The sequence below is a fragment of the Artemia sp. Qi Xiang Cuo genome, chromosome 16, assembly GCF_049724085.1.
Source record: "Artemia sp. Qi Xiang Cuo chromosome 16, ASM4972408v1, whole genome shotgun sequence".
Taxonomy (NCBI): Eukaryota; Metazoa; Arthropoda; class Branchiopoda; order Anostraca; family Artemiidae; genus Artemia; species Artemia sp. Qi Xiang Cuo.
Window position 1 is genome coordinate 33,332,333 of NC_142809.1, and position 26,068 is coordinate 33,358,400.

The window sequence follows — 26,068 nt, forward strand, 5'->3', positions numbered from 1 at the left end:
GGATAATGCTTCGTTTCGTTCTGAGAATTATTTATCACCACAAGCCGCTCACGGTGTATAATGCAATGGGTAGATAAAATGTCTGGGTGACTAATTTTTTTTATTCTTGCAACAACTCCTGAGCAATGTCCAGTCATGTTTGCAGCCCCGTCTGTACAAATGCCATTACACTTTTCCACTCAATTTGGTTATTCAGGAAATAACTGTCAATTGCTTTAAAACTCTCGAAGTTAGTTGTTCTGCCCGGCAAGTTCAATGATCAAAGAAGTTCCTCTTGTAGTTCTCCTTGAAACTCAACCCTTCAAAAGCAAAGGAGAAGTGCTTTGTTAATGAAGTCTGTAGATTCATCAGGTTTAATTGAATAAAATGGTGCATTTTTACCATTTTTACAGCTTGATTTTCAATATCTTCAGCCATTTCTTTAATTCTGCGCTTAACAGTGTTAGCAGACATAGGAGTTAACTTCAGTCTTTGAATAGCATGTTTTCCCAAAACAGCTTCACCAGCTTGTAACGTGCAAGCTTTAATTAGGTCTTCTATCGTTTTATGTGGCGTTTTATTCTGTGTAATTTGGAGTGCTATCAAGTAGAAAGCAATTAATAGGGATTTATCTTCAGCAATAATATTTTTTAAAGCCTTATTTGCTTTTTCATACCTCCATGCGCTCTTTGAAAACATTCAAGTTGTTTGCCACCTAAATCTGAGTGTTTTAATTGCTAGTGATTTTAAGATTTGACAATTTCATGGCATCGTTAGATAAACTTTCATGATAAATAACACAAAGAGGTATTGGGTTCAGCTCACTACCAGGTTCTTGAAGAAATCCAAATTTCAGGCAGTCTGGACCATATTTTCTTGATATTTTTCACTCTTCTTTTCGCCTCCTATGTCTAACGATGACTAGGGATGCTCTGGTAGGTCTAATTAACTGATCAGCTCACTATTATTACTATTTTCATCAATTATTTTACCTTTACTTTTTCCAAAGAATTGCAAATATTCACTTGCCTTTTATCACTCTTTATGGGTCTATTGGCTATTTTATTTGAATCTGGGAGAAAAAAGAACAATCCAGAAAATCAGGAACTTATAGTTCACACAGGAATTAAACTAATGCTGGAGACTGGATTGAAAATTGAAACAGAACACAACTTGTTTGCAGAATTAGCAAGCCAAACAAAAATGCATCCTGTCATAGACGCATGTTATTTCAAGAATGTACCGCAGCAGAAATCATTAAATGTGTCAGCAAAACCCCCATGTCAATTTTTTTTTTTTTTTAGCCTTTTCAGCTGCAGTGAAGCTATATAATAACAAACATGACTTTTAAATTTTTGATCTACGATACGTTTCCTTAATTTTTTCTTATGTCCATGAAATACTAAAAAAGGGACATTATTTAATAATGGTCTCTTTTCTTCGTGGACCACCTGAACATTTTCATGGACCACCAGTGGTCCATGGACCACAGGTTGGCGACCGTTGCTATATAGTATCCACTGCAGCTTTAATTTAAAATCTTGTCATGGGTACTAGTGAGTAATGACAAATAAGAAATCAGCCAGTAAGAGGTTGGCTGAAGAAATCCAAGCAATCCTTTCCTTTTGCATTGGAGTTAGTTTAACTTTCCATGGTTCGAACACAACTAACCCGTTAAAAAAGGATACAACCACTCGTGATAAAATGCGCAAAAACAGTTTCTGCAAAGCAGGGGCGTAATTTTCCACGGAGAAGGGAAAAACTACCTCCTCCAAACCTCAGTTTGCCCCCCCCCCAAGCTCAAATTTAGTTTCTGCAAAAAATCTTATCAAAACTAAGATAAGCCTGCACAATTCAAGCAGAAAGAGAAATAGGTCAGTTTTCTTTACTACATTTTTGCCCTTATGGTATACTATATGGCTAATTTTTTATTTTTCACCGTCATTTTCACTTGATTTTGGAAAATTAGCTCCAACTTTACCCCCCCCCCCCAGAATTTTGATGAAATTACACCACTGCTGCAAAGCATTATTGAATCCAATACGATCTAGTTACGACCGAATGTCTAGGCCACATTTTAAAAATGAAGAATAACAGATATCCCAAGATTGTACTTTTTGGCCGTTCATGTGGGACCAAACCAAAAGCAGGTTGTCCCCGAATGAGGAGGGAAGAGGTTGTACGAACAATCTAAAGGAAATTGGAACTTCACGGGAGAGTCCAGCCGTTCATAGAGTGAAGGGAGGAAAAGCATGTGCAGCTGTGTTGGCCTCAGACAGCTTGATGATGCAGTATTGCTATTAGCAGCAGTAGCTATACGATATAACGGTAAATGGTGTACATAATTATGTAATATTGATTAATTAAGAATATTTACGGTAGAATAGCACAGATAGAAGATTATTTTTACCTACATTATTCTTTCAATGGAGTATAAAAAAAACATCCCATCTTCCATCTGTAGCGGCCATTTCTCGAAGAATAACAGCTCAAAGTGCTATTCGTAGTGAAAAAAAAATAAATCTCGCTCTGAGTCCCAGAAGCGCGAAGGACCGGCGATATGAGCATCTATGAATGGCTTTAGAAAAACGCTTTCCATTGTCTACTTTAAATTTAAGTCTTGATTTAATGCTAATACTCTTCAATTGCATTCACCCAATGCAAAGGCTCACTATTTTCTTTGTGATTTTCTATCAAAGCAGTCAACACTTTTCTTCAATATATTTCTCTAAGCGCGAAGAGTTTCAGCACAGTCTTAAAAAGAATACTGTCCTAAAAAATTCTTTCGAAATTTCTCGAAGGACTGACTTCCCAAAATGCAGTTCTCTCACAATCATCAATAAAATGAATTGCCAGTCCCTGAACATGAGAGATTGCACATCCTTCGAGTCGGCTGGGCGTCATGACCCTCCTCCCCCAGAAAACAAGACAGAACCGGACCAAATCAAAAACAGTTCGGTTAGCTAGAGACATATCCGATTCTTAAGTTATTTTGCAACATAATGGATATTTTCTTCAATATTTCACAGGAAGCTCGATGACAATCCACTGACAATACCATTAGGTGCTCGATGGTAAATCAAGCCATATCATTTAGCTGCACACAGTTTTTATTTTTTTTTATTTTTTTTTTAGGGATTTCCACAAACATAAAGAATCGGTTATGAGTACCTACAGGTTCGAAAAACAGAATTGAATTCAGACAGTTTTTTATTCATTGGAAATATCTGAATCTTCATTTTCACTGTCAAGGGCCCCATAAGTTTTCAAATCTTTCTTCACTTCTGAATAGTATCCATTAAGGACAAAAAATTTTCTATTACCACTTTTGTTGTTGATGTGCTTCACAAAAGACAGAGTTGCAGGACAGCAGTAGATCAACGCTAGGCAATTGTGTTTTGGCATCACAGTCAGAAGCTAAAATGAAAAGGTACTGGTCATTTATGGTCTTTTCCACATCTTCTAATTTTAGAGCAATATTTTTTTTCTTCAAGAAATAGCAATTATGTAAAAACACAAAATCAAGCTTTCTAGTAAGATTGAATATAACGAGGATAATTTTTTTTCGCAAATTACATTCACTGTATAGGTTTATCAAACATTGACACTGTCTTTAGCATAATTTTCCACTTTTAATATTACATTTTAAACATGGGTTTTCTTAATAATAATCGTCTATTTAAATTACAATTTATAGTTTAGGAAAATATTTTCTGCTGCTGAAATTCGAGAGTTTCGAAATGTGAACATCTGATCTGCACTCTAAGATTCGGTGAAGATTCCAGAAACATCAGATTGAATGTGGGGGAGGGGGGGGGAGGGGGATAAAATCACACTTGTTCTTGGTTATTTCTGTTTGTTTTAAGTTTTATTTATTCGTTCACGTTAACTATCGCACGGTTCAAGTTTGGCATGCTATATTAAACAAATTTATGCCGTTTTTAATTCTTAAATCTCTTTTTTCTTTTTTTTATGGAAAATGGAGGGCTGTTAAGAGCCTGATTCAGATTTTTAAAACACTGACTTATCCTGTCGAAATGACTTTCGAAATGCAATAGCTATGAGTGTCCAAATGTCAAATCCAATCATAAGCTTGAAAATAAGACTGAGTAGAAATCAGTTCATAATGGCAACAAGACGAATAAAAAAAAGGTCACTAGCTCAGTGAGCTACTTAACTAAATGTTTCTCGTCACTGATTCAACAGAGTTTTGACTCAAGAACTTGACTGTTCTGAAAATATCGTAAAATAAACCATTATCAGCTATTTTCTACAATTACTTTTGGAACATTTTGTTTTTAGCTGATTTTCAGTGTTGCTTCAAATTTTGACCCTTCACTGAGAAAGATTGTATTAGACTGGCGTAAAAGCTCAGACTAGTCATAAGCAAACTAGTTAGAATTGAATTAGAAGGAATTGTACCAATTTTTTTAAATGCAATCTTCTAAGCTACATCAACAAAGATGGTCTGTAGAGGTAATTTCCTAGTTTTAATTTCTGTGGGTGATTCCCAGGGATTACCTATGCTGGGAGGCTGTTCCAGGTGGCGACGGACAGTCGGACGAAGCTAATTTTCAGGTATTCCTGAAGGGGTATGCCTTGCCCAAGGTAGTTCTGCCGGGCTGTGTTTTGGAGAGTTTGTCTTAATGACATCACTCTTTTAGGAACGAGCTTTGGTAACTCCTGAGATGGAAGAGAATGCACGTATTAAAAAAAAAAACCGGTATAGTTGCCACGTCAAAAAAAAGTCTTGGATCGATTGCAGGGGTTTGGACATCAGGGTTTCCAGAAGTTGCTGCGTGAGCTGCTCAATTTTGAGCACGTTGGAGAAGTGCGATATGCCTTTTTAGAACACCAGTCAGCGAAGAGCCTTTTGCATCTTAGGATAGCTCCTAGTTTTCTAGAGCAAAAGGATCTCACTTTGCTGAGATGCTCAGCCCACGTGATATCTGAAAAAAAGTGGCCACAGTGGCGTAGTGTATCAAATCTTTTCTTACTACGTCTTTGAAGATAAAGTTAGAATGAGCCTTCATATTTTGCACCTTTAAGATGAGAAGCTCTGTTGTTTTTGATGCACTGAGGCTGACAAGTCACACATCTACCCAAATCTAAATTTTTTCAAGTCAGCCTGAAGTTTTTCATGGGGCTCGTTCTCTATCTACAAAAATTTAAATAATCGAATGCCTTATCACTATAATGATTGTCAATCTTATTCTTAAATGCATTGACTGAATCTGAGTTGACAGTGTCTGATGGTAGTGCGTTCCACTCGGAGACAATGCGGTTGCTGAATGACCATCTACCAACATCTCTTCTGAAACGTTCTTCGGTTAGCTTAAACTCGTGACCTCTTAGGTTATTATTCTTGAATGTTATTATCTCTTCTGGAGGGATGTTGTCATAGTATCTGTTGCATATTTTGTATACTTCAATAAGATCTCCTCTCAAAAATCGGTATGAGGCTTGGGAGCGACAGTTTTTCAAACGGTCTTGGTATGATAAGTCTCTAAATGATGGAACAAATTTAGTAGCTCTCCTTTGGATTTTTTCTATTGCATTGCTGTCTTTTTGAAAAAATGGTCTGGTTATTGTATGACCGTATTCGATCATTGGTCTCACTAACGATTTGAAGAGTATAGAAAACAGTGCTGAGTCAGTAAGAGAGAAATTTCTTCGAATAATTCCTAAGACTTGTGATGACTTAGAGATGATTGACTCGTAGTGCTTGGTGAAAGTCATGTGTCTATTGTCACTTGTCTATTGTCACTCCCAAGTCTCGCGCTTCTTCTTGTATAGGTATCTGTTGTCCTTCAAATCAGTACTGCCGAGAAATGTATTTTGGGCCTAGCCCAAACACAACGTGACAACTTTTTTCTGTATTCACTTCCATGCTCCATTTTTTCATCCATTCTGCTATTTTGTTTAAGTCTTGCTGTAGTATTTCTGTATCTTCAAAGCTTGTTATTGCGCTAACAATGTTCGTGTCATCTCCATAAAGCAGTATCTCAGAATCTTTGTAATTTGGGAGATCATTTATGTAAATATTGAATAGTAAAGGCCTCAGAAAACCACCTTGAACTACTCCACTTGTCACTTTTATCTCATTGATACAAGATATCCCTCCAGTCTCAGTCGCTGTGATCTTCGTTTCAGAACGCTGAGAACCCACTTTAGAATAGTATAGCCAACCCCAATAGACTGCAGTTTTCGAAGAAGTTGACTTTGTGAGACTTAATCAAAGGCTTTTCTGAGATCTAAGTATAAAATATCTACCTGCATCCCGCTATCCATATATTTTCTCCAGGCGTTTGTAGCGACAAGTAGCTGGCTTTCTGCTGATCTTTTCTTGAGAAATCCAAATTGTGCGTGTGAAATGAGGCTTCTTTCGAGTAGGTACTGTAATGTATTATCCTGGAGTAAACATTCTAGCATTTCGCATGTGATACAGGTTAAACTGATCGGTCTGCAATTACTTGGATCTGATTTGCTTTCTTGTTTGAAGAGGAGCATTACCGCTGCTTGCTTCAATTTATCAGGCAGGTTTCGTGTTTCTAGTTACTTGATAAGAATGTGATACAATGGTGCTGCAATTTCTTGTGCCAGCTCTTTGAGTACTGTAGGACGTAGGCCATTTGGACCTTCTGATTTGTAAGGGTTTAGATTTTTTAGTTTTTTATAGACCATTTGTATTGTCAGTTCTATTTCTTCAAATTTGCCTGCGACTAGTGGCTGACATTCCTCTTGATCTTCATCTTTGTCCCTCTCTGTTGTGAAAACTGTGGAAAACTGCTGATTTAGTAGGTTGGGTTTAGCTATTGGGTCACTTATTGTTAAATTTGTTGCTGAGTTTTTAAGATCGGGAATAAGATCGGGTAAATATTGTCACAAGGTTTCTGGTTTGTACAAGAACATTCAATCATAGACATAAAACCAGAATCCAGACAACACTTGCACATGTTTCGCTTCCCATTATCCAAACCATTCTCTGATGAAGGCATGATGAGTTAGTTAAAATGCTATATAAGTATTTGTAAGAAAAAGACTAATACTATGTCCTCTTCTTCCAAACAAACTGATTTTTCCGGTTCTTCTCAGTCACACAACAAAGAAATCTATTTCGCTTTTGGGGCGTACATTGGGGTTGAAGATGTGATAGATTGATCACTTCTCTGGAGCTCTTAACTCTGGCGACAGGCAGTCAAAACCACGGCTGTATAAGTATTTGTAAGAATGTAAGAATTTGTAAGAATATACTATATAAATATTTGTAAGAAGTAGACTAATATTATGTCCTCTTCTTCCGAACAAACTGATTTTTCCGGTTCTTCTCCGTCACACAAAGAAGATATCTACTTCGCTTTTGGGGCGTACATTGGGGTTGAAGACGTTATAGATTGATCACTTCTCTAGAGCTCTTAACTCTGGCGACAGGCAGTCAAAATAGGCTAGTAGTAAAAGCCCACTCCTTGGTAGCAGCCAAATTCAGTCTAGCTTCATTTTCTATATGGTTCTTGTTGACAAATTCGGTTCTATTCCCCATTCGAAATATATCCAGACAATTTAGTGTCGGCACACAGCCTTCAACATTCAGACACCGCCGTCGGCGAGTGGAAACATGCTGCTTTTTGAACACATTTTTCCTTTTTGACACGGACTTTCTTTTGTCCTTATCCTGAGCAGCTGTACAATGAACTCAAAAAAGGAATACTATACTACAAAGCTACATAATTTCAAATCCAGCTTCTGTTGCCACGTTTCGTTACTGATACTGTATTGGTCAGCATTGGGATAAAAAAGTATAACTATAAGCAGTTCTTTTTTTATCTTTTATAGAAAATTATAATTATTTTTCATTTTCTTTTATTCTTTTATTTTTTTTTCTATAAAGTCTCGTTGCCAGTGGGTGGCACGGCCAATGGTGGTTGGCAGGGTAAGTTCATCTTCCCAACCAAGTTTTGAACCCTTGATGTGTTTTAGTCTAACTATGCATTCACTCTTCTTTGTATTCTCCCTGTTACTACGGCACCTGGAGAGCGTACAGCACCACTGAAATCATACAGCCAAGATTAGAAAGGAGAGTTGAAAGGAGGGGATATCAAACGTTTCTATCAGCCGTATTGTTGAGGCACGCAATTGCAATGTTTTAGGTAACTTTGAAAAAAAAAGAAAAAAAAGTGGAAACACATCAGAGCGTAAGAATATTTACAATGTTTAGGCCATTTTCATCAAATCCAGAGTTAGCCTTTTAATTAAGACTTTTTCAGCTCAAAACGTGTTTTTAGAGCTCTTCTGTTTGGCTAACGTAGCTTTCATTTGCATTAGCACAAAATAGACAAGCTTACAACCATGATAATAAAAACGGGATTCTTGGGACAAATTGATTCAGGGGCAAGTAAGTTTCTGAATTTACATCTGGCTCCCTTTCCAAACCAAATTCCCAAATAATCCACTGCTAGAACAAAATGACAGTTATAATTCCGGTCTTATTATATTTCTAGACCACTTTTAAGCAAATGTTTAACCAAAAGCTTGTTGCACAAAACGCAGGGTGATAGACAAATAACTGGTGTATGAAATCTTTGCTCCAAACTGATTCGCGATTTAAAACAATGTGGGCAAATGACAAGAAATTTTGAAGGAAAAAAGTAAAAAATATATGGATCGAAGGGACGAGTTACAAACCAGTAAAAATTGACAGGTACTCTGTAATGAACAGAGTGCAGTGACAGTTGGCAACGGGGATGTTACATGAGCCACAACACCTACGATTTTTTTTCCCATGGAACTATTTACAATTTATTAGTATGTTTTTTGCCGCAAAACAGTCAGTTTCAATTTGGTTGAATAATGAATCTGCCAGACACAAAAATTGTATCTATCACATCTGACACAATTGTTGCTACTAATATTGTCGAAATTAGTGCCTAAGTTTCGAATAAGATTTTGAAGTCACGGAATATTATTCTTTTTTAACTAAATTATAATACACACACAAAAAAAAAAAAAATACATTTTACATAATAACACATTTGTTGATTGGTTTTTAATGTTAAAGAGACTAAGAGGCTGTTTTCACGAAGACTCGGATTGAACTCGAGTTCAACTAAATTCCTCGTGAAAACAACGAAAGATAGATAAAATACATCTTTTGTTCAACTTAGAGATGTATTTTCAACTTAGAATTCTATGCCGGTTGACGTTCTATTCTGCTATTAACACAGAGTTGAACAAACGATGGATTTGAGCTTCGAGTTCCAACTTTAGATAAATTTTAGGAGGATTTAACATAAATCCACGTGGAAGTGGAACTCAGGTTCAACTCAACTCCTCGCGAAAACGGCCTCTAAAACTGAAGATGAAAACATTTACGAGAATAAAGAAAACCAAAAAGCAAACATGTTCACGATGATAAGTAACAGCACGTTTTTTTAAGAGTAACGAGTTTGTGATATGAACTTGGTTCCATTCATACAACGAAGCGTGAAGAAAAAACTGAGCTCCTTAGAGTGAATGGCTCAAACATTGCAAAAGGATCATGCGATTTACAAAGGAGGGGGAGGGGGAGGGAAGGGGTATAGTTCAAGATCTAGGGGGGAGGGAGGGACAAAACACATTTTTAGGCCAATAGCTTTTTAATGACCAAAACTCAGTACTATATATATATATATATATATATATATATATATATATATATATATATATATATATATATATATATATATATATATATATATATATATATATATATATATATATATATATATATACTACTACTAACAACTAACCGCAGCACCAAGCCGCCTGAGGCCAACACAGCTAGGCACGCTCCTCCTCCATCCCGATCTATTCAAAGCCTCCCTTTTTACACCCTCCCACGAAGTTCCCATTTCCTTTCAATCTTTCTTTGTGACGTCCTCCCACCCCAGACGGGGACGACCTGCTTTCCGTTTAGCCCTAGATGGTTGGCCGAAAAGAACAATCTTCGGCAATCTGTCATCCTTCATCCACACAACATGCCCTAGCCACCTCAACCTTTCTTTCATTATAGCCCTAGAGAGCGGTATTGAACCATATTTTTCGTATAGCCTATTGTTTGAAATACGGTCAGTCAGCCGGGTACCCAGAATAATCCTTAAGCAAATTGTCTGGAAAACATCTAGCAAATCTTCATCTGCTTTTCCGAGCGTCCATGCTTCAGAGCCATATTTGACCAGTGTCATCACTGTAGCTTCTAATCATCTAATCTTGGTTTGCAGACTTATCTTCCTATTCTTCCAGACTTTTTTAACTGTAAAAAAACACCCTGAGCCTTGGCTATTCTATATTTAACTTCTTCACTGCTCCCACCATCTTTACTAATAATACTACTAAGGTAAGCGAAGCTGCACACCTGATCAATGTTTTCATTACCCAACGTCACCTTTTCATTTTCACTTATTCCTAGCCTTTGTGACTTAGTCTTCTTAATATTAATTTTCAAACCTATCCTAGCACCCTGAACTCGCAAAACCTCTAAAATTTCATTCATTTTGCTCACACTTTCATCTAGGATGCTTAAGTCATCAGCATAATCGAAGTCCAGGAGACTTTTTCCTCCCCATTTGATTCCGTGGTCTCCCATTGCCTTTCCTGTGCTCCTTAAAACAAAGTCCATCAAAATAATCCATACAAATGGGGTTAGAACACAAACCTACTTGACTCCTGATTTAATACAAAACCAGCTGCTAACCTCATTTCTTATCTTAACCGCAGCAGTGTTATTCCCGTACAAAGCACTCATCACTATAATGTATTTGTCTGGTATACCATACAAGGATAAAACTTTTACTATAGGTCTTCTATCAATAGAATCAAAAGCTTGCTCATAATCTATAAAAATGAAGACCAAAGGCGTTTCAAAACTCAGGCACTTCTAAATTATTAACCTTAGAGTGAAACTTTGGTCAAAGTATCCTCTACCTTTTCTACAACCGCACTGTTCTTCTCTTAAAACTTTGTCTACGGCATCTCTTAGTCTAAAAAGTATCATATTACTAAGTAATTTACTACCTACCGAGACCAGACTAATGCCTCGATAATTACCACACTCATTTTTATCACCTTTCTTATAGAGTGGCTTAATTAAGGTTTTCCTAAAATCGTTAGGTACTTCCCCATTATCAAAAATCATATTCATAATCTTCAATAACTTATTTCTAACCTCAGAACCACCATATTTAAAAAACTTATTTACCGCTCTATCAGTACCTGGAGCCTTATTATTTTTTAATCCTTATAATACTGTCGCTAATGTTTCCTGACAAAACAAATCTTCCTTCACATCCAAGGTATCATAAACTTTTTCATCTTCCTTTATATCTTTTCCTGCAACTCTTTCCCAGTTAAGAGAGTTCTCAAAATGTTCGGCCCATTTCTCTTTAGTTTTTTCCTTATCGCTAATTACGACCCCATTCCTATCTTTAACTGGGCCAAGTCCGGATTGACTACTCCCTCTCAATTTATTAACATGCCAGAACAATATTTTACTATTATGCCGTCTAGCTGCATCTTCCAGATCCTTGGTAATATTATCCATGGCCTCCACTTCATACCTGCTTAGTTCATATTTTAATGTTTTTTTCCACTTTCTTTACATTTCTTTTGTTTTCATACGATCTATCACTCAGATAATTCTTGTACAAGTCCTTTCTCCTTTCTATTAAACATAAAGCTTTATCACTAATATTCTTAGCTGCAGTTCTAGCTTTCTTCCCTAATACACCTTCCGCAACTTCACAAATTATTTTTCTAAAATTATTCCAACCATCTTCCACATTATCAAATTTTAAATTCTCAAGTTTAGTATTCAACTGATCCAGGAAATTTTCTCTAAAATTCACATCCTGGAGTCAACCAACATCATAACTTCCCGGGAGGTAGTTACCCTTCCGATATTTCAGCTTTAAATTAACCCTAGAGACTACTAGATGGTGATCTTTACTTTTAACATCAATAAAAGCACTTCTATATACCCTAGTATCTTGTATTGACCCTGCCAGTCTTCGGTTTACTGTGAAATAATCAATAAGGTTTGCTGCCTTACTATCATATAAAAACCATGAACTTATGGGCCATTTTATGACCAATCACTGTATTAGTTATAACTAGATTGTTAAATTTACAAAATTACAAAAGTCTGTATCCATTACTGTTTTCTTTTCCTACACCAAATTTACCTAGGCTGGGATACCATCTATCCCTATTTCTTCCAACCTGGGTGTTAAAATCTCCCAGTAATAACATCATATTTCTACCTGGGACCCTGTCTATTTGCTCCTGTAACTGTAAGTAAAATTCATCCGAGTCACTAGTATCTCCGTCAGTCGGTTCTACAGGGGCGTATAATACTATAACTGATACCCTGAACATTCTAGTCATAAAATGAGCAATTAGTATTCTATTATTAATAGCTTCCCAGCCTAAAAAAGACTTAGCAGCTTCCTTATTCATCATGAGCCCTACTCCCTGTCTATGTACCCCATCCTTCCTGCCTGAGTAAACAAATTCAATATCACCTAATTTCATGCTTCCTACCCCTGGGATATGAGTTTCTGAAACTCTTAATAAGTCCAGTTTGAATTGTCTGAATTCGTCAGTCAAAATGTCGATACGATAGTCATTTTTTAATGTCATAGCATTCCAAGTTCCAATTTTCATGTTCTTTAAATCATTGAAATTATTTTCGCCTCAGGAAAAGCAATGATCCCGGATACCAGTGCAGGACGGGGATCACATATCTTCTCAAGTCAGCACCGAAGTACTTAAGCCGGCTTAGAGCCGGAAAGCAAGAAGTCCCTGGGACCTCCATGATTGGAGGCTTTGTGCAATCCTGGGCCCATTCTGGTTACAACATGGTTTTCAGCACATGGTGATGCTTTTGTATCAACAAGAGTCGAAACCCTGCACAGACAAACTCAAGCCTATTACCTCTGACTCATTATATATTCATGGCTACAAATATTATGCTACTACGGGGAAATATATATATATATATACATAATATATATATATATATATATATATATATATATACACCATTTATATAATTAACTTAGATCAGTGTTGTTACAATGGCATAAGGACTCACCTCTTCATTTTCTGCTTTGGCAATAAAAGAGGTAAAACCTCCCCATTCTTGTTCCCATTGATTATCAGCAATATAATACATCAACATTAGAGAATGTCCCAATTTTGATGTTTGGGAGTCATGGAGTAATGTGTAATTACCATGTTGAAATCGCCTCCACTCAACAATTGGTTCGGTTGGTACCTCCTCTTCCTCTTTGCATTCTGGAAAGAATAAAACGCATTAATCTTTAAAGAAATAAGCAAAAGGGAAAAGTAAACACACGTGTAAACACGGCTATGATAAAGGAGTTTATATCAAGCAGTTCGTAGTAACGAAATGTAAGTAAGGAGCGAGGCGGCTCAATAGTAACCAAAACTCTAAAAACCGGATTTCGATACCAATAGATATATCAGAAGAATTGGATTTTTATGCTGATTATATATATATATATATATACGAGTATATATATATATATATATATATATATATATATATATATATATATATATATATATATATATATATATATATATATACATATATATATATATATATAAAAGTTTTATTAAGTTTAGTCTTACCCATCAAAGGCTACGAGCCTGAGGAAATTTGCCTGATTTTCGAAAAAAGGGGGAAACTCTCTCTAAAACTCAAAGAATCTTAATGAAAATCATACCATCAGATTCAGTGTATCAAAGAACCCTACTCTCGAGGTCTCAAGCTCATATCTGCAAAAATGTGGAATTGTGTACTTTTTGCAAGGAGAAAGATCACGGATGCGTGTTTTTTCGTTTGTTTTCCACAGGGGTGATCGTATCGACCCAGTTGACCTAGAACATCGGGAGAGGGCTCATTCTAACGGAAATTAAAATTTCTAGTGCCATTTTTAAGTGACCAAAAAATTGGAGGGCAACTAGGCTCCCCTCCCATGCCACCTTTTTCCCAAAATCGTCTGATCAAAATTCTGAGATTGCTGTTTTGTTCAGCATAATTGAAAGGCCGAATAACCACGCCTTTGGAGATAACATGAACCCCCCACAGCCCCAGGAGAAAGGTTTTTAAGTTATAAAATTTGCCCATTGTTTACGTATAGTATTTGTTATTGGGAAGCATGCATACATTTTTCGGGTGGGGAGGAAAGGACGATTTTTTGCTGGGGGGACTTTGCACCAGGGAGAATTTTCCATGGAGACGGAATTTTCCAGGTGGTGAACTTCTCAGGGGAAATTGTATACTGGGGGAATACGCCAGAATTCCTGTACGAAATTTCTTTATGTCTTACTTTCTCTTTACTGACTCAATTTTAGGCGTGGAGGTGTTAAGGGTAAATGTCCGGGATAAATTTTCAACAGGATTGAATGTTTCAGAGGATATTTCCGTGGGGTGGGGGATTTTTCTGTGGAGGTGGAGCCAGATTTCCTGACGTCATTTAAAAAACGATCAGAAATTAAATTAAAAAAACAAGTAAGGAGCAAAACAACTGAAAGTAAGGAGCAACATTAAAACTTAAAACGAAAAGAAATTATTACGTATACGAAGGGGGTTGCCCCCTCCTCAACACCTAGCTCTACGCTAAAGTTTAAATTTCGTCCCAATTTTTTAAAAACGACTCCTGAAACACAAGGGTCGTTTAATTAAAACAATAAGTAACTTTATTTTTTTTTTATTTAATAACTTAATGAATGGCCTTACTTAGCAACTGTAATACTAAAATATAAATCCTTTTCCATGAAGCATTGTAAAACTGATTACCCAGTGACACACCTCTAGCGAAATTTTTATTTTAACACTCAACTTATGCATCTTAGAACCAAGCAACATTATCTCATGAGACTGTCAAAATAGGCAGAAGATCAGTAGTGAATAATTTTATCCCAGTGGAGGTAGAATGACTATTATTATTATTAATATTTATTTTTAACCCATACAGAGGTATAATGCGTGGAGTATCACAAAGAAAAACACATAAAAATGCAACGCAAATCAATATAGAAATCAAAGGATACCAGTTACAGAGTAACACATAAAATTTAAAAGAAACTAAAACAAAAGAGAAATAACATAAAAGGTGGGAAAAAAGAAGAAGAGAAAAAATACTCTCAACTTGTAGAATCTAATAAGCAGTAATATTCAGAAATATGGACGCAAGCTGACATTGTTGTTATCATTATTTGATTTTTACTCACTCTTTACAATACTAAAAATGTGGAGTGACCAAAGAGAGAAAAACAAACAATCAAATTAAGGAAAAATAACTTACTACTGAAACAGCTTGATAAGGTGATGGTGCGGAGAAAAACGGATACAATTCTCAATTCTATTGAGAATTGGTATCAAAATAATGATTTTTTTTTTTTTTTAGTTTTGAAGACGATTCTAGTGAGACTTTGTTTTTTAAATATAAGAAAAGTGCATCATAGGCAGGGCTGTGTCCAAGATATTTGTTCAGAAGGCTGGGGGAAGGGATTGCCAAAAGTATTTCGGGGGAAGGGGTTACGAAAAGAATGAAGAAGAAGGGATTTACCTCTCGTCAGTGGCATCATATCACGAAAACTAGGGGGTGGGGGATCATGTATTTTTCCAAATCCTGTCGGGGGCAAAGAGCATGTGGAGGGAACATGCATTCCCTCCCCCTAATCAACGCCACTGCTTCTTGTGGAATTTTTTACCAACATTTTTGAGACCAATTTACAAGTTGCAGAACTATTCCAGAGGGGAGGGGGGGGGCTAAAAACGGATACCCAGACCTCTGGATGCTGGTCTTGATAATAGGATTAAATTTACAAACCAAATATGCCCAAAATATAAACACTTAATTTTGTCTTTTTGACGAATGAGTTCAATGCTGTCCATATGAGCAGAATTTTACACGGTTGCAGACCTAAGAAAAAAAAAAGAGATCCAGAATTGTCTATGTCAATTAAAGTGCACTCAGTTAACTTGACCGTCGAATTATTTATTATCCCTTTCTGTTTTGTTTGTTTTTCTCGATAAAAAACATGTTAAGTGTTTTTTATCGTTTTTTTTTATACGTGACAACACTTATTAGGTTAGAAAATTTAACTTTTAGAGTGATAAAGCTATAGCCGGTTTTCCGGTACCCGGGTCTCTCTTTGGATGTAAAGTTGGGGCAACAGCTTGTTAATTTCAGTGCTCAGAGAAATCAATTAAAAAATAAAGACGACCTGATAGTGTCTCTATGTATACATAATACTCGTGGAATCAGTGTTGCTAAATCTCTCTTACACTAAGGAAATAGAAGCCAATAGTAATGTACAAATTCCTATTGATGCATTAACACCCCCACTCCCCACAACCAATAATTTAAAGTCAGGAGAATCAAACATTTATTTTTGTTCTAAAGAAGCGATGGCTACTTTATCTTATATATAGGAGGATACTGTTCAGATGTATATTTTATTTGTTGGTTTTCAAGAGGTACCGGAACTAGTAAGCTGCAAACCCGACTTGAGATACTTTTGGGTCCCAATATTAGTAAGCTACCCCCCCCCCCCGACTTTAGATCCGAACTCCTGAAGAACTACTAACCAAATTGCAATAGTACTTAAATTTATTGGAATAAACATTTTTTTCTTAATTATTCTAAAGTTAACACTGATGCTCATCTTTACAGTTACATGTGAACACAAGGCATATAAGAAGTAACCGGTTTTGGGTGAGGGAGTAGAGAATCTGAACATTTAGTGAGGGCCTGGGCAAGGAGGTGCCATTGCATATGTACCTGCCAACTTAATCCCAATTAAGCTGCTATTTCCAGTCCCTCTAAGGTCAATATTGTTGGTATTAAGCTTGACAATTGTATGTTCTATCTGAATGTGAAATTCTACCCAGCCATTGTTAATCTAAATTTTCTTCTGATGACTCTTTAAATCTTTCTCAAGTCTGCTACCTGATTTTGCATATATATATTTTTTTTTAATTGCTATCTAGTTTCTGTTAGTTGATGTGTTTGCGCCAGGCACTGACGAGACTTTGATATCTATCTTCTCTCCAAAAAGAGTTAACATCAGGTGCAAACGATAGAAAGGTTGGGCCTCAAACTACAAGTCAGGTCCTTACTTCCCACCTAGTTCAGTTGGGATGCGACATTTCCTTCTGGCAGATGTGCTGATGACACGAATTTAGAAACCCCCTTCATGCTCCCCAAATAGTTTAAATAAGCACCAGAGGTGAAAAGAGATCAATCATTACTTCCTCTAAAGTTTGAATGAGGTCCGACAACCCGTGTTGGTAATCATTCCGATAAGTTCAGTTCAAAGTATTCCTCTGCCCCATAAAAGTTGGGTCAAATTGCTTACTTTAAAACGTAAATTAGCTCAATAGATAAAGTGCATAGATTTCTATTTTGTAAACGCTTCAATGCCATTCCACGTACATGTTACCGCGGTGCTCCTTGTTTCGAAACCCCCCAGTGAAAAAATTTCGACGTTTTCTTCCATCCAACTCTCAAATAATAGCCCCACAAGTTGTAATTTTTTTTTTACTGAGGTTTTCACGTATACTCTATTCCAGAATTTGGTAATACAATCTTTAAACCTTATTGTTCTTACACTAACAACCCTATCGGCTCCAGACCGGTCTAGAAGGGACTTTTGATGAAATATTTAAGTTGTGACCCATTTGGTCCGCAATACAAAAACATTACACTGATTTAAAGTTTTTTTTTTCATGGAAATGAAGTTCCCAAATTTAATGAGCGATTGTTATTGTCTAGCATCAGACATCTAGCAAATGTTTGGATTGCTTAAATAGTTTAAAAGGCCGTTAAGAACAATATACTCACCAAGCTTAGTTTTTTTACTTTGACTTTCGTCTGGCCTTGATTTTCTTTTACTCCCACTCGCCCCATCTTCAGAATCTTGACCCAAAGCCTCTTCTTCGTCTTCATCAGATTCTGGGGCCAAAGGATGCAACCTCAGACCCGTCATATTTGACAGCAGCAAAAGCATTAATTCAGACGAAAAAAAGTCCCTGGCCCGTTCCATAATACTGTTGGGATTTTTAGATACCCCGTATGACCTTTTATTTGGAGGACCTATATCCTCCCACTGTATGTCATCAGAATTATATAAGGCATCACGGAGGGCTTTTTGAATGTTTTCGTTTAAGAAGTCTTGAAGCTGTATTTCCGAATTATGTTCAAAATGTCCCTGAATGTCTCCTTGCGCCTCCGGATTCATGTAAGATGAGTTTATCCAGTCAAAGTAGTCTTCCTAGAAGAAAAACTTTTTGGAAATTCAAGCATTCCCGATCAGGGTTGCCACCACAGGCAGTTCATAAAGTGCTGCAATTGCCCAAATTTGCGACCTACACAGCAATTTCCAGTACTATAATCAAAAAATTGACTGTAATAGTGCTAAAATAGCACAATAGCACTTTCGTGCTATTTTAGAAACCTTGAGCACACGCTACACATAATGAAACAGTGCTAAAACAGCACTTTCGTGCAACAAGTGGCAACCCTGCTCCGATAATATAAAAGATTGTTGTGAAAGGTTGCAAATTAAGAAGATAGGATCCTTCGTTTAATACGTTCAATATAAATTCAACGTGGTGGCTAAGCTAAAATATTCACCCTCCTTTTGATACTTACCACCAACAGAGCTACTACCAATGTATAAAGCTCAAGCCAGACTTGAAAAAAAAAAAACAAAAAAAAGAAAAAAATTAGGCGAGTCACTATGCACGGGTTCCCCGTAAAATTATTTCCTTTTTTGAGGACAATTTTCCCAGAGTTAAAGTGAATTTTTGACAAAAGAGGAACTCTGTTAAGCGAAAACGAAAAAGTGACGTCGATATATGAATTCCAGTTGATAATAGTGATATACACTACAAAGCTATTGATTAGTGGGTCATTCCACGGAGAATCAACCAAAAAGTGGCATTATAACACGCTTGTCACCAGATTTTGAAAAAGCTCGGTAGGGTAATCGTGTGATCAATAAAAGTGGCCATTCAAATTTCTTCTTGCGCTGCTTCTTGACTTAAAATTTTATGTCCATTCAAGATTTTGACCATCAGACTTTGTGTATATACAGAAGACAGATATCAAAATTGTCTCTTTGAAAAATAAGTTTGTATCTGCCTTATTTGAGAATTAATCTTAATGAAAGCAAAATTGTTTTTAATAAAAGATAAGTAATATGAAAGAAACAATTCAAGTCTCTAGTTTTTGTCAGAAGGACAGAACAAATCATGCTCATTAATAAACACAATCCTTTTTCTTTATAATTCGAGTTTCGAGCTAAAGGGACTATCGAAGAATTCACTATAAGGAAATTCACTAGTATATTTTCTAGACTATGAAAGTACCGGTTGAGTGGGACCTTGACGTGTTTACTCCAATTTAAATTTTTATTATGCTTAGACGTATTAGCGATTTTTTAGAACGTTTACTTTAGTTCCTTTAGCAAACTTTCCGTATCGCAGCATGCTTGGGGATTTGCAAGCCTTGTTATAGATGTACCAGCAAGTTAAAAAAAGGGATTTTCAAATATATACACTGGGAAGGACCTAGGAGATATCCCCCATCAAAATATGTATCGAAGTTCAAACTTTCATAATTAATTAGCACTAAGAAAAAGAAAGACAAGCAGCAGCAAAAAAAAAAAACGGAAAAAAACAAACATTTTCCAAATGTGAGGCGGATAGTTGTTAATTGGTTAAATTCGAACTTCTCCCAAAAAATTCCAAATATTCTGGCTTTAATCAACATGAAAAAACAAAACAAAAAGACTAGACTATACCGTTAAAAAGTACTGGAAAATGACATAAGAAGATGGAGAGAAAACACGAACACAACACAAAAATCTTGTTTAAAGAATTAGTTTGTAATTGTTAAAGGAAAAAAAAAACAAAATTATTCAGATATCAGGCAAGTGGAGATCAATTCGTTAAATTTGACTCTCCCATACATTTAAAAAAAATGTTTGCTTCACGTCCGGCTTCAAGCCTTCATCAACAAGAAAAAAGAGAAGAAAAAGATGAATAATGGCAATAATTCAAATGAATATAAATGTATTAAGAGATACTAATATCTTCAATAGAATTAAAACCATTTAATAAAGCCTGGCACATAAGGAGGGTTGCGGGTAGGAGTAGGCAAATTCACAGAGACTCTAGTATCATACGAAAAATTGATTTAAAAAAATGAAGTTTTCCTTACAAAAGCAAAGAGCGAAGTTGAAACTTAAAACGAGCAAAGATTATTGCTTCAAAGATTTTCAAATTCTATAGATACGGAAAATATCGCGGGTCAGTATATTTAAGCTAACTTTGAAGATATGTGCATAATCTGCCAAGCAAATTATGTGAAAAGTTTTACTTTTTTTTACAATTAATTTTTGCTCGTTTTTATCTTTTTAGATGCACACACTTAAGCTTATAAAAAGATTTATGTTTTTCTTTAATCTCGCTCAATGAGGGGGCTTGGAATGAGAGCATACAAGAGGGGTGATTGTAAGCTTCCGGTTAAGGATTTTCGATCAAGGATATTATGATTGTATCCCTATCATACTTCTCAGTTCGTCCAGTCTAGAAGGTGTCAAATGGCACTTAATGATAGAGTCATTAAGGCGTGCTTATAAAAGAAAGTTAGAAAGCCAGTAGCCTTTGAATGAGCCAATAAACATCTGTCTGCTATCCTGTGGTCATTGGCGCCCATAAGCTGAATTTTCGGGGGGGGGAGCGCTTATCTGGTCTAATTGGCCCTTCTGTTGCTGTATAACAGAAATCTCAAAACAAAAATATAAAATATAAGGCAGCATCATTCAGCCAGGGAGGGGGGGGGGCTGGAGCCCCCCTTTGCCCCCTCATATGGGCACCCATCCCTGTGGTAGCTTACAAGCCATGACAAAAAAGAAAAAAAGTAGGTATAAATAACGAGATGCATGCTAACAATGCAAATAAGTGATTTTCCCCTTTTTCAAGATACAAGACCCAAACCCCCAATGAGGGTTCTGGGCCAAGAAAAATAGATACACTATCTTAGAATTTGCAGTCACCAGCATTTTGATCCAATTGAGCAAACGTTGATGTTTTGCGGAACAAAATGGAAGAAAATGCCGCTTTGTTGCGGTTTGTCGAGAAGATGGAGGGGAGTGTTCAAAAAATCTTGTTTAGGGTTCAAGAGCATAAAAATCGATTGGCTACCATAGAATATTCATTTTCCAGCATTTAAAACGTCTTTGGGCAAAAATAGCTTTGCTCGAAATATTTTTTGCCTCTTTTGTTACTTAGAAGAGTTCACTAAACACAGTGATTTCCTTTTAAATAAACCCTCTATCAACATTCTATGAAGACTGGTTCGATACAATCACCCAAAGGATAACATACAAAAAAAAAACGAAAAAAGAAAGACACATCAGTGCTTCCCATCCAAAAACGTTTGTTCGATGTTATTCAGAATAGGGGGGGGGGACTTAATTCTCCTGTGAAGGGTTTTCGACCATGCTAACTTCAACGGCACACTTTCATCCTGACCATACGCTATTTTTGAGGGGTTCCCGGCTCTTTTCAAAATTCCCATAAATTTGCTTTCACAAAAAAATTTTAATATTAAGATTAATTGAAATAATACAAATACAGGTTTTGGTTACTATGGGCCATGGCTTGTTGTTTAATCATTTGTAGCTATCGCTGCGACCATGAGATGATGCATATGACAAAGATCTGGTGCGGGTCTTGGTGCCCATGATCAGACATTTAATAATGAAAAAACACTTTTCATGAATATGTTGGACATTTTTAAGGCATAGTTTCGCACAGATTAAAAAAAAAATATAGAAATTATCTTCTTACACAGCACTGAGAATGACTGACAGAATATGAAGAAGTAATCCGCGTTACTTCTCTTAAGTAGATTTTTTATTCTTACATAATGTACGAAAAAAAAATGTATAGTTAATGTTTAATTAAACTAGAATAAACATTGCACTTAAACTAGAACGTAAGAAGTTCAAACAATTAACATTCTTCTGACAATTTTACCGGACTCCCCCCTCCAAAACAATAATCCTGTATATGTGCAAGTGTTGGATCTTCACAGGATTTATAATTCTTTTACCAGTAAATTATATTATTACAGACGACCAATGATTCTTTAAGGTTTCAAATGAAAAATATCGATATAGGAACACAGAGTTGTGAAAGGTAAGGAGAATAAATGATCTGTATCTGCTCATATATAAACTCACTTCACAAAGAATTTCTTACAGTAATAGATCCTGAAAGTTTAAGCCACGAGCCAAATTTCACACTACATTTAAAGAGGAACCTCAATAAAGTTCCCAATGGAGGAATTTGAAAATCACTTTTACAGCTTACATCTGCTTCTATAATAAGCTTAGACATGCCATTAGGTCTCACCCGACTCTAATGAACCATATGAAGAAAAAATTTTCTTTTTTTTAAATTGTAGATTTTATGTTAATGTCTTTAGCACAAAAGTGAAATAATAACAACAAAACAAAAACATTACATTTAGTAGTTTGCATAATGATTTTTAACATACTAAAAATGTCAAAGGAGTCAAATTCTTATTATCTATTTCTCATACATTAACCAATGAAAGTGATTTTCACGAGAGTCGATCTGTTAACAGGAAAGGTACAAATTAATGTCCATTGAGACACAGCTTTAGCACTTGTCTTCCATGATAAAAAACCTTTAATCGTCAAAGTCTTCATTGGCTTCAAAACCATAAATAAAAATGTTACACAAAAAACGTCATGGATTCAAAATAACATTTTTTTTTATATATATAGTTAGAATTTATTCATCTTCCAAAAATAACAAAATCCAGAAGCTAAGCTTGTACAGGAGATTACTAGCGCAACTAGGCCTAAAAACAACAAAAAAGGACTATCATATAAAAACCACTAATAAGCGACTATACCACCCCTACTCTTTATCAACTCATCAATTCTCAGCATTCAACATGTTAGACCTTGTCCTTCTCTATCCATCAACCCAAAAAAAAAAAAAACCAATAAAAAAAAAAAAAAAAAAAAAAAAATTAAAAGCAAACTAGACCGGAGAACTGACTCACTCACCCCCATATACCCTATAACAATGTTCTTTTAACAGACTTAATTACTGTAGGTTAAGGTAATACCTGTTCAAGGATTTCAGGTTTCTTGAGTTGACACGGTTTTTCTAAACGTAATGGCGGCCTAGGAAGCGACGATCCATGGAACCATCCACTAACAGACAGTCTTACCTTATCTGATAAGACTTCACTTACCTAAAAAGAGAGAACCGTAGAAGGTCATTTTTAATCCTTAAACCGAACAGTTGATGTGATTGAGTTGCACAGTTGATAGTTGATTTAATGATTAACAACTATATAATACAAAATTTTCAAGTAACTTATCAAGCAATTTCAATCCCAAAATACCAAGACAATTGGTGAAATCATATAAATTTGTCTAACAGCCTTTTTAATGTTATTATTAAAAATTGCAAATTTCAAAGAAAAAAACTGAAAAAATATAGAAAAAATCCACCTTACGTGCAAATTAGCTCATATAATAAAAGCCCTGTTTCATCCCGAATAATAAAGAAACAGCTCGAAGAGCCCGTAGCCATTTTTTACCTCTTCTATTTTAATATTTTTCCACATTTCTCACTCACTTTCTTTGCTGTTTTTATAAAATTGTTACACAATTTGATAGTTATTTCGTTGTACTTTTAAATTTCATAATGATTTTAATTATCATTTTTGAGCCGTACGCTTTTTTTTGTCGCGAAATGCAAGTTCGGCGCTGTTTACTTGTGATTGTCCCTTTATGATTAAACTTAAATTAATATTACCCTACATAGAATAACGTAATCAAAAATAAATAGGTGCTACAAAGCATTTTCTTTTCTTCTGTAATACTAGATCACGTTTGTAGGTTGGGTTTTAAAATGAAATTATTCTCAGTAACAATAACCAATTGCTTTTTATTATTTGAGTTCCAAACTTCAGATAATAAAGCAAGTTGGTCAATTCTTTGTGATATAAGTGCAGAAAGGATTAGATGGTTAACACTTCTTGATGAAGATAAAATTGGTTTAGCTTGTAGTTCGGAGCCATTGTAGTATGAAGGTAATAACAATTGCTTATTGGAACGCACTTTTGGAACGCATCCCTAGCCTTTGTGGTATATTCTTTTCTTCCACCATCCAGGATTTCATCAAATTAGATGAATCGCTTTATCAACCTCTCCATTGTAATAAAAATAAATGAAGATACAATAACGGGTCAGACTTTTAGCTAAGACACAATCTATAACCATGCTTTTTTTTCCGTTTTCCATTTTTTTTTGTATAGGGTTTCCTCTCATCTTTTCATATGTTATTTTTAGTATGTCTCAACTGTTTAGTCATTTTTTTCCGTTGATAAAGGCTTACGGATTTGAAGCCGAAACATTTGGATTTTATTAGTATATGTTTTTTTTCTAGTTTTCCGCTGTCTCAATTAAAAGTTACTCATTGTAATATTTTAATTTCGCTTTGATTATTTGTTATCACTAGATCACATCTATAAGCTTGAATTATTGCACGGTAAGCAATAGCAAAACAAAGAAAAAAAATCATAAAAAAAAACTGGTAAAAGGTTTGAAGCTAGTGATTTGAGCATATGAATGACCGAATAATTTCTTTATATTTACATTTCCACAGATTGTACCCCTTTTTTCTTACTCTGTGCTCATCATTCCGCACTATAAAGGTTGCTACTAGATTCTGTAATTTGTTCGACGTGCTTTTCATTTGCTAGAGAAGAAACTTACTTGATGATGTGAAATGGGTGTTACTTCAAACAGAACTAAGGTATTCTTCTTTGGTATGATTCTCTTTACAATTTTAACTGGATCTCCGTGTTCTATAACATAAAATAATATTGATTATACAATCTGGATATTTTATAACTTATTGTCCAGCTGACTTAAATACTTTTATTTCCGGTCTTTAATGTTAATACGACTAGCCAAAGAGCTTGTAAAACGACAGCCATAAAACAGAGGAAAGAAATAATAAATGTAGCATTATATTGTTTATGAGGATTGGCAAAAAATTAGAAACTGGCTGAAAGCTCCAACACTATTCCGGTACCATGAGCCAAAACACAGATAACTACCCAACTAGGCATAAAATTTATCATCTTTAGATGAGACCTACTGACCATGCGATTTCTATGATGAGATATAGTTGCTCGCCTTTAAGCAGCAAAAAGGGGGAAAAAAGCTCTCTTGTGAGCGTCCCAAAACTATTTTTTCTTAAATTTAGCCGTTTTTTAAATTTGAGTTATGTTTTTAGACCAATGTCAATGATTTAAGTAAGAACACTCTGTACAACGTCTTAGTATAACAGCATGATATTTTAAGCATTGATGTGGCCAGTGCCAAATTTTCATTTGTGTAATTTTCAAACTGGCGTGGTTTCATTCAAAGTTCATGATTTAACAGAGGATTGCACGTATGAGCGGTTGATTTGCTTGAGCGTCAACTAAACAACAACGACAACATCCCAAAACTCACTGACCAACTTAATTGTAAAAGTATCCACTCACTGGGGAAGTTGTTACTTGCTTTATATCACAGTGTCAAGGCTTCCTGATTAGCATTGACTGGCTGGTAGTTACCAGACTAGTTAAAAAAAAAAAAGAAAAAAAAAAACTACAAGAGTACTTCAGAAAGGTTTAAACCAAAATCCAAGCTTTTTCCTTGCAGAAACTAAATAAGTAACATTTTACAGGGGGCGTCATTTAAAATATTGACGCTTTCACCCGTCAAGAAAAACAAATGTCATTTGCCGAAAATTGGATAATTATTAAGAAGTTTTAACAGCTTGAAACTTCACGTGAAATAAAATTTGATTTTAGTGCTAATTTAATGGTTATTATACCTATTCAATGGGTGTTAGCGATTACTGGTTTTACCATTTGTAAGACTTTATTTAATATTAACTTTAAAACAT

At 35.5% G+C, this 26,068-nt stretch overlaps 2 protein-coding genes across 2 annotated transcripts in view; both read right to left on the minus strand.

The window, feature by feature from the left end:
* Positions 1-252: 252 nt before the first annotated feature.
* Positions 253-678, minus strand: LOC148942808 (protein ZBED8-like). Its single transcript, XM_089102362.1, has one exon. It carries the CDS (start codon positions 676-678, stop codon positions 253-255), a length of 426 nt encoding a protein of 141 aa, XP_088958488.1.
* A 2,499-nt stretch (positions 679-3,177) lies between these two features.
* The window catches only part of sud1 (Prolyl 3-hydroxylase sud1), a 54,541-nt gene continuing 31,650 nt past the window's right edge, over positions 3,178-26,068 (minus strand). The window contains exons 4-8 of the mRNA XM_089102209.1: positions 24,883-24,974; positions 23,223-23,351; positions 17,892-18,321; positions 13,106-13,308; positions 3,178-3,396 (exon numbers count right to left, since the gene is read on the minus strand). Coding sequence (XP_088958335.1) covers positions 3,190-3,396; positions 13,106-13,308; positions 17,892-18,321; positions 23,223-23,351; positions 24,883-24,974 — 1,061 coding nt within the window. The 3' untranslated portion in view covers positions 3,178-3,189. The remainder of the gene's footprint in view (positions 3,397-13,105; positions 13,309-17,891; positions 18,322-23,222; positions 23,352-24,882; positions 24,975-26,068) is intronic.

Coding starts and splice junctions, on each gene's coding strand:
- LOC148942808 (XM_089102362.1), bottom strand. CDS start 678: ATGTTTTCAAAGAGCGCATGGAGGTATGAAAAAGCAAATAAGGCTTTA.